This window comes from Protopterus annectens, chromosome 8.part0 (assembly GCF_019279795.1).
Source record: "Protopterus annectens isolate FY-2018-M chromosome 8.part0, PAN1.0, whole genome shotgun sequence".
Classification (NCBI taxonomy): Eukaryota; Metazoa; Chordata; order Ceratodontiformes; family Protopteridae; genus Protopterus; species Protopterus annectens.
The window spans coordinates 1,377,339,492-1,377,354,770 of NC_056741.1; the positions used below are offsets into that span (position 1 = coordinate 1,377,339,492).

Genomic DNA, 15,279 nt, shown 5'->3' on the forward strand with positions numbered 1-15,279 from the left:
TTGTGGTAATGGGGGAAATACAAAGGGAATTTTGTAACCTCTGGTAATAATGCTTTTTACCCAATTGTCTGAAGTAAGGCTTTGCCAGGCCTGAGGGTATAAAGCTAAGCGCCCCCCGACTGCCTCCAGAGCAGGACAGTCGGGCCTCCTTTCAGGAGTGCTGGAAAGGCTTCCCAGGGATGGTATCCCTGTCGCCTTGGTTCTGCGGACCCCCTCTGCCGCCAGGCGGCGTCTTCCACCTCTGCCCCCCCCCTCTGCCTCTGGAGGGGGCATCATCCTGTGTGCCTGGGAAAGAACCCTGGGGTTTACGAAACCACATCTTTCCACCTCGTTGCCCTTTGGGGTATGGTCTAGATGGGGTGGAAAAACGGACTCTGACAGCAGACAGAGTCTTTCCCTCCTGCTCACACCAGGTTAGGGTCTCCTTTACTTTGGGGCCAAAAAGAGTGGCACCATCAAAGGGGGCGTTAGTAAAGGAAGACTTGAAGGCTTCCGCAAAGGAGCACAGCCGCATCCAGGATTGTCTATGAAGAGCAATCGCTGAAGCTGCAGCCCTACTCGACCCCTCGGCCGCATACGAGATGAGCCTCATGGACGAGTTGACTATGGATGTAAGGGTGTTGAGTTGTGCTGTCACTTTGTCCGAGACAGCAGCATCTGTATTACCCTGGAGGGTATCTCCCAACTCTTTAACTAGATCCCTCTGTAATTGTGTGAAATGCGTCAAGTAGTTCAGCGATCGCATAGAGAAAGTCGCTGAGCTAAAAAATGCACTTCCCATATCTGTCCATGGTCCTAGAGTCTCTGTTAGGGGGATGGACAGACGAGGAAGATTCGGACATCTCCTTTTTAGTGGCTGCAGCCACCACCATAGCGTCCACTGGAACTCCCTTAGTAAGGTAAGACTTGTCCTGAGGGGCAGTGATGTACTTGTTAGGTTTCCTTGGAACTGGCTCCACTGTGTCAGGAGTCTCCCACGCCCTTCGAGCAATTAACTCCATTAACTCATCGAAGGGCGGAGTGACCCAGGAGGAGGAAGGGCGAGCACCAAATGCCTTCAGCAGAACCGACTCATCCTCAGAAGGGGTAGGGCCTGCCAATCACCTCTCTGCTTCAGGATCTCCAGGATGTCAGCAAAGGAGACATCCTCTGAGGGTGATTTCGGGGACCCTTCTGACTCATCTAAGTCAGTATCCGATGTTAAAGATTCTTGTGGAGAAACTAAGTGCCTCCTCTTGCACAACTTTTTCCTCGGAACGTCATCAGGAGGGGCTTCCGATGAGGCCTCCGAGGAAGAAGGGCTCCCTCTGGGAGTGGCTGAGACACTGGTGCTCTATGCTTGTGGGTAGCCGTGGGTGCAGAAGAAGACAACGGACCTTTATGGGAGAGAGAAGTTGTTTCTGTTGACATGGTTGTCTGAGAAGACAATACCTTCCTCATGAGGTCAAAGGCCCCCGGACCCCGAGCCGAAGAGTCCCCCGGTTCCGAGGAACGCGGAAGTGTCTCCGACGCGGAGGCCAAGGGTATCGACCCCGAGGACGGAGCCGAAGTGATCCGTGCCGAGGCACCAAGAGGGAGAGTCGGTACCGAAAGATCGGTTCGACTCTCGGTCCTGGAACCCAGGAGGGATCGCCGGTTCCGCGAGTCCGCCAATGGTTCCGACGGAGTCGAGGTCAACGGTGCCGACCGAGAAAGGGACGGTTCTGGCACCAAGGGCTCCACAATCATCAAATCAACATCTCTTGGCTCCGAAAGCTGTGCAGGCCTCGGAGGAGGATCAGATGGAGATAAAGGAAGGCCTTCGAGTCTCGACACCAACTGGGAGGAGACTGAAATGAGCTTGGACAAGGCCGTGTTCTCCATTAACTTCTGCACCACATGATCTACGTCGGTGTCGGAGAGAGGCCTGGAAGAACGGGTCGAAGAAACCGAGGACGGTACCGACCTCAATAAGGCAGGAGGTGGAAGCTCCGACACCGGTTCCAAGACTCGAGGCTCGGTGACAGTAAGAAGCTCGACACTCGGCCCCGAAGCCTGTGGAACCGGTGAGCGAACTTTAAACAAAGAAGTCGGAGCCGATGACATGGGCTCCGATGTCTTCGATCCCTTCGAGGACTTAGAAGCCTGGTCCGACTTGTCAAGCTCTTCTTGGAAGGAAGGCTTCAAAAGACCCCTATCCATAAGCTTCCTGTGCCTGTCATGACCCTTCCACTAAAAGAATGACAAATAGAGCAGTCTTCTTGTAGATGGAGAGGGCCAAGACAGTAGACACAGGAGCTGTGGTTGTTCAGTGACAGACATCTTTTGCCCACACTGACAGCTCTTAAATCCCGACTTAGCTTTTTCAGACATATTCTGAAGAAAAAGCAACCAATTATAGCAAGAAACAGTCTAAAAGGATAGACTCAAGTCCACAAACACAGACTACTATCAATCAAAATCAAACCTAAACTAGGAGGGGTAGGTCTGAAGGAAAACAAGTATATAACTATAAAAATTATATATATATATATATATATATATATATATATATATATATATATATATAACGCGAAGTTGAACTAGACACACACACACACGCACTAAGGATAAATTTCCTTAACAGAAAATAGAAATTTTCACAAGAAATATAATTAGAAAAATCTTATCTTCCCAAAGTTGGTCAGAGCTCTCAAAATTCGATGTGATCGATTGCAGCAGCAAACTAGATCTGAGGTACAGGCAGAGGGAATTGTGGGAGGTAGGTTGGTCTCGAGCTTCTCCTAGATGCATAGCTTTGCTAAGCGGCCGACTCGGAGCCGAGGATTGGCTCCGATACCCATGTGTAAGAACAAACGGCGAGATTGAACACTCTCACATCATTGTGAATTTAACAGATGATACCAGACACAGATTTTATGTCCTTAGATTAAATACAGGTGGCATTGATTTACAGCAGTGATGTAGTTAGAAATTTGTCCATGGGTGTCATATAAGTGGTGCTGTTTCTACTTGCGATGAGACTAAACTAATGTTGTGTGCCTTAGGTGACTTCTGCTATAGAAGTGTCACTTGAGTAAGTGTTGAGGACTGTTTGTTGTGGTGACAAATAGGTGGAGCTGCTGTTCAGGTGAACCATTTCATAGCACATCTGATGTCAATGTTTTCATTCAAGCCAGAGGATATATCGGCTTGAAGCAGGAGTTGTAATCTGAGTTCCCTGAGGTTCAGGAGACTGTATGCATCTCTGAAGAAGGGGGTGAGCCTTTCTAGGATTAGAAATCTAAAACCTGTGAAGCCTGTGCATTTGGTGCTATGTTTGCCCAATGCGTTACAGTGAACCTGGTGTTTGATGGCTGGCAGATCTGGCTATGTCTCTTAGTTTTCTGACTGTTTTACCTACGTAAAAGCTGCTGCAGGCCGAACAAATTGTGGCATATATTATACAGTTGGTGCCGCAGTTGAAATGTCCAGTTATTTTAACTTAAAAACTGTTGTTGTGGAAAGTGTGTTTGGAGCAAGCTAGTATGTGCCTGCAGACGCTGCACTTTCCACACAGCTGCATGCTGGCAGGTCCAGGACTGTGGTCATTCTTGTACTCCAGGACAGATGTTTTGGGTTTTTGAAAGAGAGTTTTTTAAATTCCTGGTTCTTTTATAACTGAAGATCAGCTTGTCAACAAGAGTTTGGTGCAGCATCCAGTCATTCTGAATAATGCACCAGTTTTTGTTTAAAACGCCCATAATGAGGGTCATGTCTAGGCTGATTGGGATCAGAAAAGCTCAGGGTGAAGTTTGTACTGGGCTCGGTTGAGGAACTGGTTACACAGCCATGTTTAAGGATCTGTATGAATTTAGTTTGCCTGGAGTGACTGACTTCTAACAAGATTTTATCCAGCAGGGTCCTCGGGTAACTTTTTTTGAGGTTAAGCAGGTGCATGCACTCATTATGGAAGACACTGTCTTCACTAATGATGTGTGAGAGTAAGACTAGCTGTCCCTTTACAACACAGGTCTTCAATAAAGTGAGGCTGCTGGCTGGAGAACTCAAAGAAATTGTTCCTAAATGTTCTCTTTCTAAAAATGGTGGATTCAAAAATAAGGGACTGTTTGTTCAGTAGGATCTCCAAGTCCAAGAAGTGGACTTGAGTACCGACTTCAGAAGACATGGTAAAGTTGAGGAACTCTGTGCTGTTCATAGGTAGGTACTAGGCTATCGGCCCTGGGGCCTATACAAGCCCAGCCAAAAAGGTACCCTGGTTTTTGCCACCCAAGAAAATTATTTTCCTGTGCCACTGTCGAGCAGAGCCACAGAGGTGATCCCAATGATGAATTTCCTATTTCCCATCCAATCATCAAGATTTTTCTTGAAGAGTACTAATGAGGAGCTTTGTTTGATATAGATAAGTAGTTTATTCCAGATTATGGGAAGTCTCTGGGACAGGAATCTATCCCTCCGGCATGTTCTGTTTATTGTGGTGACAAGGTTTAGGTCCCTAGTGCATGTAGCTCGGAGGGATTGGGATTTCTTTAAGTGGAGCATGTCCAAAAGCTCTGGGTTTGACATAGCTTTGTATGTTAGGCAGAGATCACCTCTGAGTAGGCGATATGCGACGGAGAGTTTTTTGAGACGGTCTGCGTAGGGCATCTGTTTGAGGCCGGTAATCCTCTTTGTGAGGTATTTCTGCGGCCTTTCCAATTGTTGTAGATGTCTTGTGAGGTAGACACCAAAAGGGGCGTTGTACTCTATAATGGGTCTAATGAGTGATGAGTAGAGGGGAACAATGACCTCTTTTTTTCTGGATGAGAAACCTTTTGTGATGAGGTGTGCCATGTAGAAGGATTTCCTGACTACTGTGGCGATGTGATTATCAAAGGAGAGACTACTGCCCACCTGTGTCCCAAGGTCTCAGCACACTTTCGGTGTTAAGTATACTACCGCCTATGTTGTAGTTCATGGGTACAGAGTTTTTACAAAAGGGGATGACAATGCACTTTTTGGCACTGAGCTTGAGGCCATGGCTTTGACACCAGGCATCTGTCACAATGAGGCCCTTTTGTAGGATGTCCACATCGTTAGGAGTTTCGATTATGGCTCCTAGTTTGCAGTCATCTCCGAACTTCATTAGCCAAAGACCTTCTGTGTTAGCCTGTACTTCAGAGAAGTAGATACCAAACAGGAGAGGACCCAGGACTGAACCTTGTGGTACTCCACTTGTCACTGGTCTGAAGTCGGATTTGGAGTCTGCTACTTTCACAGTGTGGGTTCTGTCAGTGAGCCAGTTGGCAACCCATCTTGTGACATAGGGATTTATACCTAGTTTACTGAGTTTATCTATAATTCCAGAGTGGGGGATGGTGTTGAAAGACTTGGCAAGATCTAGATAGGCTGTGTGAACCACCTTACCCTTGTCTACGGCTTTGGTGACTGCTTCAAAGAATTCTATCAGGTTTAGGAGACATGATCTGCCTTTTACAAACCCGAACTGGGTGTGATCCAGAGGTTGGAGATTACCAATGTCTTTGTTTATAAGTTCCATGATGATATGTTCCATGGCCTTGCAGACCAGGCTCATCAGGCTAATGGGGCGGTAGTTCCCAGGGTCCGTGGTGGCACCCCCCTTGTGGAGTGGGATACCCGTTTCTGTGTGCCATTCAGCAGGCACAAAGCCTGAGGTGAGGCTATGATTGAACATGGTACTTAGGTGGGGTGCCAGTTCATTCTGTAGTTCATATAGAACGCAGCCTGGGATGTTGTCTGGTCCCATGGATGCTGTGTTCTTGGCTTTGGAGAGTGTGGTTTTCACCTGTGCAGCCGTGATTACAGGAACTTTGCATTCTTCAGGTATAGAGATGGGCTCTTTAGGGGGTGAGAGGGGGGTAAAGTTAGCACTGAACCTATCTGCCAGGATGTTGGCAATATCAGTTGGGTCTGTATATTTAGTGCCATTGTGCTGTAACTCAGAGCAGATCTGAGTGTTGCCATTGAGATTCTTGACATAGCTATAGAATGCTTTGTGGTTGTCTTTAGAATCAGTGGTGATTTTGTTTTCGTAACTAGATTTGGAGGATTTTATCAGGGATCACAGCTTATTACCGAGGCTGACCAGGGAGCTCCTCCACACGTGGGATTTTACTGACTTTTGCAAGAGTTTCCTCCTTCTGTTGTACAGTTGGTTTATGGCAGGGGACCACCAGATTGGCTTCCTTTTTTTGGAGGATAGCGTCTTGGTTCTGTTTGGCATAGCACAATCCATGCACTCATGTAAGTGCTTATAAAGTGCAATTGTGTAGGATTCAGTAGTCGTAACTGTAATGTCCATCTGCATGGGTGTCATGAAGTTCACCACTTCTGTCTTCAGAAGCATGAAGTTGGCTTTGGAAACATTTTTTACCACGGTTTCCTTAATGGAGGGTGGAGGCAGGATGTGGATATCTAGGGTAATTAGCTTTTGGTTGGACTGGACCAATGAGGCGTTGACTTCAGGTGTGGAACACCGGTCACTCATATTGGTAATGACTAGATCTAGGATATTGTTGCCCCTGGTGGGGGTGTGGATAAGTTGATCCAGGGCATTGGAGTTTATGAATTCCAGAAAGCGTTGAGTGAAGGAGTTAGGACATGAGTAGTTTTCCCAGTTAATGGTGGGATAGTTGAAATCACCCATTATTAAGGTGTTTGGTTGAACCCTAATATTTTCCAGTACATCAAGAAAACAGGAGTGGGAATCCTGGGGCATGGTGGGTGATCTGTAGCAAGCTACAATTTGGATTGCAGTTTTGCCCAGAGTTAGTTGCACTTGGATACCCTTGGCTGCATTAAATTGAGCAACTAGCCTGGAGGTGTGGATATCCTTAATGAATATGGACACACTGCCGCCTTTGGTGTTCTGGTCCAGGTTACATGACCGAAAAGTGTGGCATGAGTTATAGCCTGGTAGTGCAGGGGTGCTCTCTGGAGCCTTGAACCAGGTCTCAGTCACTGCACAGATATCGATGTTCTCCATTTTAAGGAGTGCCTCGAGTGAGTGCATTATGAGATTTAAACTTCTAGCATTGAGTAGGATCACCCTCAGTTTTTGCTTGCCTGTTCCTGTTACGGTGGTGAATTTGTCATTTGAACCTTGCCTAAAAAAGGCACTATAGGGGCGGCAAGAACCTTAACCAGTATCCGGAATACCAGGGGTGACAGGTGCAGGCCATCACTGGCAAAGCATAGTGGTCTGTCGACCATGTCATCCCAGGCAGACAGATACTAGATCCATTTAGAATGGCACCAGAAGCTTAGCCAATTGTTGAAGTCAATCATTTTATCCTTGTACAGCGGCATCATTCTGGGTGATGGCAGAATGCTACTCAGGGTTAGGGTCATACCTGCCGGGGCTACAAGATCAGAGAGCTCTTCCATGTCTCTTTTCATGTAGTCCAGGGAGGTACATCTCAGGTCATTCACACCAACATGGACAATGACAGAGTCATATTTGTACTTGTTGTGGAGTGATCTGAGTGCGTGGGTTATGTGGCGGATCCTGGCACCCGACAGGCAGCTGACAGTACCCTTCTCCTTGTTTAGCCTGGTGAGTGGGACATCAGTGTGCCTGACTATAGAGTCGCCTATGACTAGTGTGTTGAGTACATTGTTTTGCCTTATTGGCTGTGGTTGAGTGGCACACTGAGTCTGCAGGCTATGTGTCATTTGGGTTGTGTTGGGGGGGGTGGGGGTTGCTTGCATTTATGCTTTGGAGGTCTCTGTTGCTTGGGCAGATTATTATTGAGAGCCTCTGTGAATGTTTTTGTGTTTCTATGTGTGGATTTTGGTGGTGTAGATTTAGTGAGACTATGTGATGAGTATGGTGTGGTGCAAGTGTTTACCTTCTCTTCTTGACTGTCAAGTTCAGTCTTGATTGGAGAGAGTTTACCTCCAGTTTGGCTAGATAAGTGCATCTCTCACAGGTTGTAGTGTTGGGTGGTAGGAGGAGAGGGTTGTCTGTGTACATGAGGCAATTTCTACATTGCCCCAAGATGCCCAGATTCATCAGATAGACAGGAGAGAACACTGGGAGCTGACCCTTGGACATGCCTGAATAAAAAAATATTTTCCTCTAGATAAGTGAGGAAAGTGAGTACAAGAGCTGTTTTTCTCTAGGTAATGAGGAAGATTGAGTGCTGTAGTAATTAGTAGGTTATTTAGTGCTTACAAGTTCTGAATAAGTGCTGATCACGAATAAGCAAATTCAAGTGCTAAAAGTAAGAATTTGTATCTGGACTAAACTAGTTATAGGAAAGGGGGGAAACAAGTGCAAATGGGGCTTTTAAATCAGAGTTGAGAGAGATGGAAAAACTGCCCAAACGGCCAATAACTACAATTTCTGGCCAGAACCACTCCTTATGCTGTAGACAGGTTACCTAGTGCTTATCACTCCCACTGATAAGCTAGAAGGCTTCCCTCCAACACAGAAAGCTTGGGGGGGGGGGCTCAGAAGCTTACATACAGTCCTGGATACAGCAAATCTGAATCTGGACTACACTAGTTACAGGAAAGGTATTTTTTTTTTTATGTTGCTCAGGTCTTGCAGAAAATGGCCAAGTTCTGTTCAGAATCCTCTCTCTCTCTCTATATATATATATATATATACATATATATATATATATATATATATATATATATATATATATATATATACATATATATATATATATATATATATATATATATATATATATATATATATATATATATATATATATATATAAATATATGTATTTACACACACAGACATATATATATATAATATATATATGAATACACATACACACATACATATATAATGCCTTGTTCTACCAGGTCTTAATGACTACTTATCCATTATGAGTGCACTAAAGATGACAGCTAATGCATTTAAAAAAATTAAGACCATTATATTGCCTGTATGTAACTTGAACCTGCCTCCTTATGTATTTAGCTATTTTAATTCTCTTAGCTGCGATGTTATTTGATGGGAGCCAGTATGAGAATTTAAACTTAGTATTGTCACAATTTATTTTTTACATGTGTGTACTATTACTGGAGTTTTACACATGCAATGTTGCATTTATTGTACATGTTTTTACTTTTTATTCTCATGAATGCAAGACACATTTTAAGCGTTACTAATTAATTACTCATGATATTACCCGTGAATGGTGGGAGCACTTTGTGTTGCATAGTGATGAGTAATTACACTGAGGAAGTCCTGACTGTGACAGAAGAAAGCACTTTGTATATATATATTTTGTTTTCAGTCATATATATTAAAGTTTGTGGAAGCTACTTATCTGCTATTCCTTCATTTTTGTGTTTAAAATAAATAAATGTCCCTAGCTCCCACTAGGAATCAACTGTGAAGCCCACCACACTAGAATGGGCACTCAGTCGACCAAGACACTAATCAAATCCAAGTCACAAATCAAAGAATTCACTATAACTGTGAGTGGCTGCAGCTCAGTTACTTGTGTCTATGTAGGGTGGTTGACATTCAGATGTACCATGCATAGTATGCTGAAATATGTGGCCTCTAGTAACTGTGTACATAGTTCAACATAAAAACAGAATTCTAGAAAATGTTTGCTATGGTATTTATGGACTGCCACTGGCTGCATAATTGGGCAGGTGTGGAAGAGGGACATTTGTACACTTTGTTGTTTTGTATGCTGGCAATCCACAGCTGCATCAGCATACTGGCAGCCCTTATTTAGTACCTGTATTGATAAACTCATATGGTTATGAATTATGAAATACAGCTCAGGTCTGCATTTGCAGGCCAGTAAAGTATGTCTGCATTCCAAGGTGCCTAAAGTATGCGACAGCATATGTCTGCTTCTTGAGGGGTTTAAGGGATATTTATGAACTGTGTAGGACATGTGGGTTTTACCACATACCAGCCCTATACAATTTTGTGCCACATTTATGAATGGTGCTCACACAGTTTCAATGTTTTAAGATTAACAAAAATGTTAATCAGGGATCACATATAGGGCTCTTATTTACATTTATAAGACTGCCTGATGTGTAGCAATTTTACCATTATTACAACTAGAGATATTTCAGGTCTACTAACTTATAAATTATTCCTACTTTCAAGGGTATTTATATTACCCCGACAGCGAAACTGTGCAGACATTTACCTTAACTGTACTGTGTGCAATATGGGTCTAACAGCAGCCCAGGACTCACAGGACCAGTTAGGAATGGAAGTATAAGTAGCTGATGGCTGTTTTCTTCCTCAAGGAGGATGTTGCAGTGCCTCTTATCATAGTAGCAGCCCCTGTCAAAGGCCAACCGCTAGCCATAGGCAACTATGCAAATCCATGCTTGGGTTGCACTGGAGTTTAATCAGGAGAGAAAGCAGGAGGTTGTGCAAATAAATGTACTGCACACCAAATGCTACAATAAGGCAAGATGAACAAGAGACCATATTAAAAACAAAAATCCTCCTCCCAATGTACATTTCATAACCTAGATGGTCACTGGAGCCCCTAATGTTTTGCCTGCTACATTGAAATGGATCTAGATTCCTTCCCATGCACAGAAGTAGTCAACTTCACTGGGTTAAAGGGAGAGACACAGGCAGAAGTGCATTAGAAGGGAGGTCCTTGCTGCTTGGACCTACCTGTACATTTGCTTGAAATGACTTACAGATAAAGAGGAATCCCACCAGCAGGATGACCAAACTTACTTTTACCTTCTTATGGTCTTTGCTTCTCCCACCCCAAACTCAGGGCACAGATCTTAGGAAGCATAATACATACTGCCTCACTGCTACTCAGCCAGTCAAAAATCTTTTCTTTTCCTAAAAATGTTTAGATTATTTGCTGCCAATTAAACAAGGTATTTTGTTTTCTATGTCAGTCTTGTCACTGATCTTTATGGCACAGTTCCATGTTCTGCACAGGGTATGCAGCTCATATTTTGGTCACTTTAAACCTGATCTGTCTATAGAACTTCCACTTCTCTACGGCCCATCAGCCTTTACTTCTGAGCACATTTCACATGCTTTTACAACACCATTTACTCAGCCTGTGACACAAACTGTTGGCCTATAATGCATCAGGTTTTCCTTTTCTTTGTTAGACTATACTGTGATAACAAACACTGCATTATACCTACAAGGGACTGACTTTAAAATTAAAAAAGGCGAAAGAGAGATCCAAATATAAATGAAACCTATGATATACAAGTAAAAAAACTCACACTCCAGTAAAGTGAGAAGTCGTTTGCAAAAGAATGTAAATTTGGCATAGAATTCTACTCAAAATGTGCAATACATGGGACCTCGTCTTAATCCAAGCTCTCTAGTTACCAAAGTGGAAGTATAACATCCAACTACGGTCAATAAAACTATAATAATAACATTACAGAAAATGTCAGAAGATGCATAACCAATAAATAAATAAATAAATAAAATAACAAGCCTGACTGTATGAAAACAGAAAATGTAACACCCCATAACCTTTTGTATGGTCATGAACCCTGCACTCCACCTGCAATAACAAACTGTGAGACTGCTATATGTTGAGAGAAAAGGTATTTTCCCTAATGAAGTGGCTACTGTAAAATTCTGTTAGCTGAAGTACTTAGTAACTTGGTCTTCTGTTGCACACCCTACAACCTTGTAATGGTGCTTGCTACACAAACAAAACACACACACACACAGAAACTACTATTACAAATAATACTACTACTCTACAATGAAATAACCAAAAAAAAAAGACTCATAATGTTTCAGTTACCTGTTCATTTCTGTAGGTGATCTGGTCATTAATTCTTCTGGCATAACACCCCTCAATTCAGAGTTTGCAGTTTCTTCCATTGTTTCTCTGCGGATAACAGTAAAACCAAAAAGTCAATCACGTTATGTACCATATATGAAAAACTTAGTAAGGAATCTAATATGGACTAAGCTAAGTGCACACAAGTACACGAGATCTCAATATAGTAAAGTACATTAAGTTAGGCTGTATATATAGCTATGCAGTTTCGGCCTTCACAAATGACCTTATTTTCCCCAGAACGAGTCTAAAAACTTGCATCATACCTGTACAAACTCGTTTCAAGAAATCTCAGTTCCTTGCGAGCCCTTCTACTCTTCTAAAGGAAACCACCTCAAGGTAAGCACATTTTCTTACACCTCACATGACTGTTATATCCCCCAGCTTCCATTTATGGCCTCTCCAACTTCCCACACCCACAGTGCCATTTTGCCTTTCAACTGCTTAAGGTTATTACTCAAAGTTAACATTAAAAAGGGACTGCAACTTCATCCTACTACTGTAAACTCACCCCCACAATAATATAATGATTTTATATTATAATAAAAATAATAATGCTAATAATAATAATAATAATAATCATACCAATTTGTTAATCAGGTGGAACCACTGAAAACAGTTCCTTTTCAATGATGACCCAGGAACAATGTCTGGTTAAGTGACTTGCTCAAGGTCACACAGTAGGTGTTGTTCATCTTGGTTTACAATTGAAGATGAACAGACGGGGTAGTTTGTTTATACTATCTCAATGACATACTACAAAAATGGCAGTCAGGTTCGCACGTGCTCAGTATTTATACATATGTGTAAGCCCGTGGAAAGCTTCTTAAAGGTATACATACTACTGATCTACATCCTCCCACTTTAAATAAACTGCCCACAATAAAATGACATTTGAAAAAGACATGCAATTATACAGACACTAAGAAATAACATTACAGAGACTTGGAGCGTGCTTAAGCAATATATTTTCATACAAGCTGCATTTTCTGTCAAAGATGCATGTACAAAGGCATTTATTCTGCTTAATTTAGCTGGTTCAGAAGCCGTAGAAAGAGAGCATTCATTTGTGTATGCACCTGCTGTGTTTGCAGGGGAAGAGGAAAAGTACAGTTTTGTACCTACCATAAATGTAGATGTTCGAAGATCCACATTGCTGCAGTCCTAACACTTGGGTAGTCCGCTGTCCCAGTCGGCCCGAATACCAAAGTATAAGGCTGACGTCGGTCAAGGCGCATTAGTCTGACGTCAGGACGTCAGGGTACAAATGCGCATGACCGACGTCATATCCTCAGTCTTTTCTTGCCCCAGATGTCAGAAGACCCTAAAAAGATAAGGCCAAAACCAAAAAACACCAAACACTCCTGTACCAAATATATGTACAATATATACAAATTTACAAAAGTACAACCCCACCCACACAACCACCCCTAAACACAGAGGGAAGGAGGGAGGTAAATTGGACTGCAGCAATGTGGATCTTGAACATCTACATTTATGGTAGGTACAAAACTGTACTATGTTCTTCATCCCACATTGCTGCAGTCCTAACACTTGGGTAGAATCCCAAAGCAGAGGTAAGGGAGGCTGGCAAATCATAAAGAAGCTGGAGCTGTCAACATGCCCTGCAAAATAGCTGTGGCAAAACCAGCCCTAGATTTAGAGTAGAGAGGAAGGTGGTAATGCTTAGAGAAAGTATGCACTGAACTCCAAGTAGCTGCCTCCAAAATATCCTTAGTTGCCACCCCCCTTAGAAATGCTGTTGAAGTGGCAGTAGCCCTAGTGGAATGAGGCCTAATCCCAGCTGGAATCTCCTTGCCATGATGGGAATAACAAAATGCAATGCAAAACCCAATCCACTTAGAAATAGTTTGTTTTGACACAGGCTTGCCCTGAGAACCCAAAGCAAAAGAAACAAACAACTGCTGAGACTGCCTAAAATCCTTAGTCCTGCTTAAATAATAACGCAACTGCCTGTGTACATCTAAAGTGTGCAAAATCTTTTCCCCCTTATTTTGGGGATCTGCATAAAAAGTAGGCAAATGAATAGTTTGGTTTAAAGCCACACTAGAGACCACCTTAGGCATAAAGGAAGGATTAGTACGTAATGATACCCTATCCTTATGGAAAATCAAAAAGGCTCAACCGCCATAAGGGCCTGCAATTCAGAAACCCTTCTTGCAGAAGTAATGGCCAACAAAAAAGCAGTCTTCCATGACAAGTATTTCAATTCAGCAGTAGCCGCAGGCTCAAAAGGTTGTAGAGTAAGTTTCTCCAACACAAAATTGAGGTCCCAAGCAGGAGTAGGAGCTCTACGTGGGGGTCTTATATTCTTTGCCCCTCTAAGAAATTGCTTGAATAAAGGATGAGAAAACAATGGTGGGTCACAATCATAGTGAGCTGAAATTGCTGCAGCATGAATCTTAATGGAAGAGAAAGACAAACCTTTGTCCAATAACTCAGTAAGATATTGAAGAGCCACACTCAAATTAGGCTCAGAAACCTCCAAATCCTTTGCTGCACTCCAAAATAAAAATCTCTTCCATTTTTCTCGTACACTTTCCTTGTACTAGGTCTTCTGGCTTCCATAATCACATTCAAAACTTGTTGAGGAAGTTGAGACCTGCTGTGGTTCAAAACAGAATATGCCAGGCTGTTAGATGAAGAGAGTGAAGCTTGACATTGAGTAGATGACCGTCCCTCTGAGACAATAGGTGTGGAATCAAAGGTAAAGGCCATGGAGGCTTCCTTACCAGACTCCTCAGTAATGGGTACCAGTGTTGCCGAGGCCAATCTGGAGCTATTAAAATCATCCTTGGCTTGTCTTGTCTGACCTTTATGAGTACCTTTGGGAGGAGAGGCAGAGGTGGAAAGGCATACACATGAAGATTTTTCCAACTGAAAGAAAGAGCATCCACTTTCCAAGCTGTGTGATGAAACCTTTTTGTGCAAAACTTTGGCAGCTGGTGGTTTAACGGAGAAGCGAACAGATCTATGTCTGGAGTTCCCCATGACACTGTCAATTTCCGAAATACATGAAGATCCAGTTTCCACTCGTGGGGATCCATGATTTGCCTGCTTAACACATCTGCTAAGGAGTTCTGTGCTCCCGGCAGAAACCTTGCCTGAAGATTTAGTTGCAAGCTGAGCGCAATCTCCCACAAAATCATTGCTTGTCTGCATAGAGGATAAGAATGTGTTCCCCCTTGTTTGTTGATGTACCACATGACAGTTGTGTTGTCTGTTAGAATCAACACCTGCCCTGGAAGAAGTAACTCCTTAAAAGCCATTAATGCAAACTAGACTGCTAACATCTCCTTCATGTTGATATGTAGATGCTGTAGTCTGGCAGGCCACTTGTCTTGTATCCACTTTCCATTCAGATGAGCTCCCCAAGCTATGTCTGAGGCATCTGTCGTTAGAATCTGACTCGCCTCTGGCCGGGTCACAGAGAGTCCCTTGTTTAGGTGACATTCCTGAGCCCACCACAAAA

The 15,279-nt window shown here is 43.2% G+C and overlaps 1 protein-coding gene across 2 annotated transcripts in view; it reads right to left on the minus strand.

Annotated features, from left to right (window-relative positions):
* The window catches only part of RNF214 (ring finger protein 214), a 706,739-nt gene that overhangs the window by 652,604 nt on the left and 38,856 nt on the right, over nucleotides 1-15,279 (minus strand). For both annotated transcript variants that reach the window (XM_044080961.1, XM_044080960.1), the window contains exon 2: nucleotides 11,748-11,834. In XM_044080961.1, coding sequence (XP_043936896.1) covers nucleotides 11,748-11,827 — 80 coding nt within the window. In that variant the 5' untranslated portion in view covers nucleotides 11,828-11,834. The remainder of the gene's footprint in view (nucleotides 1-11,747; nucleotides 11,835-15,279) is intronic.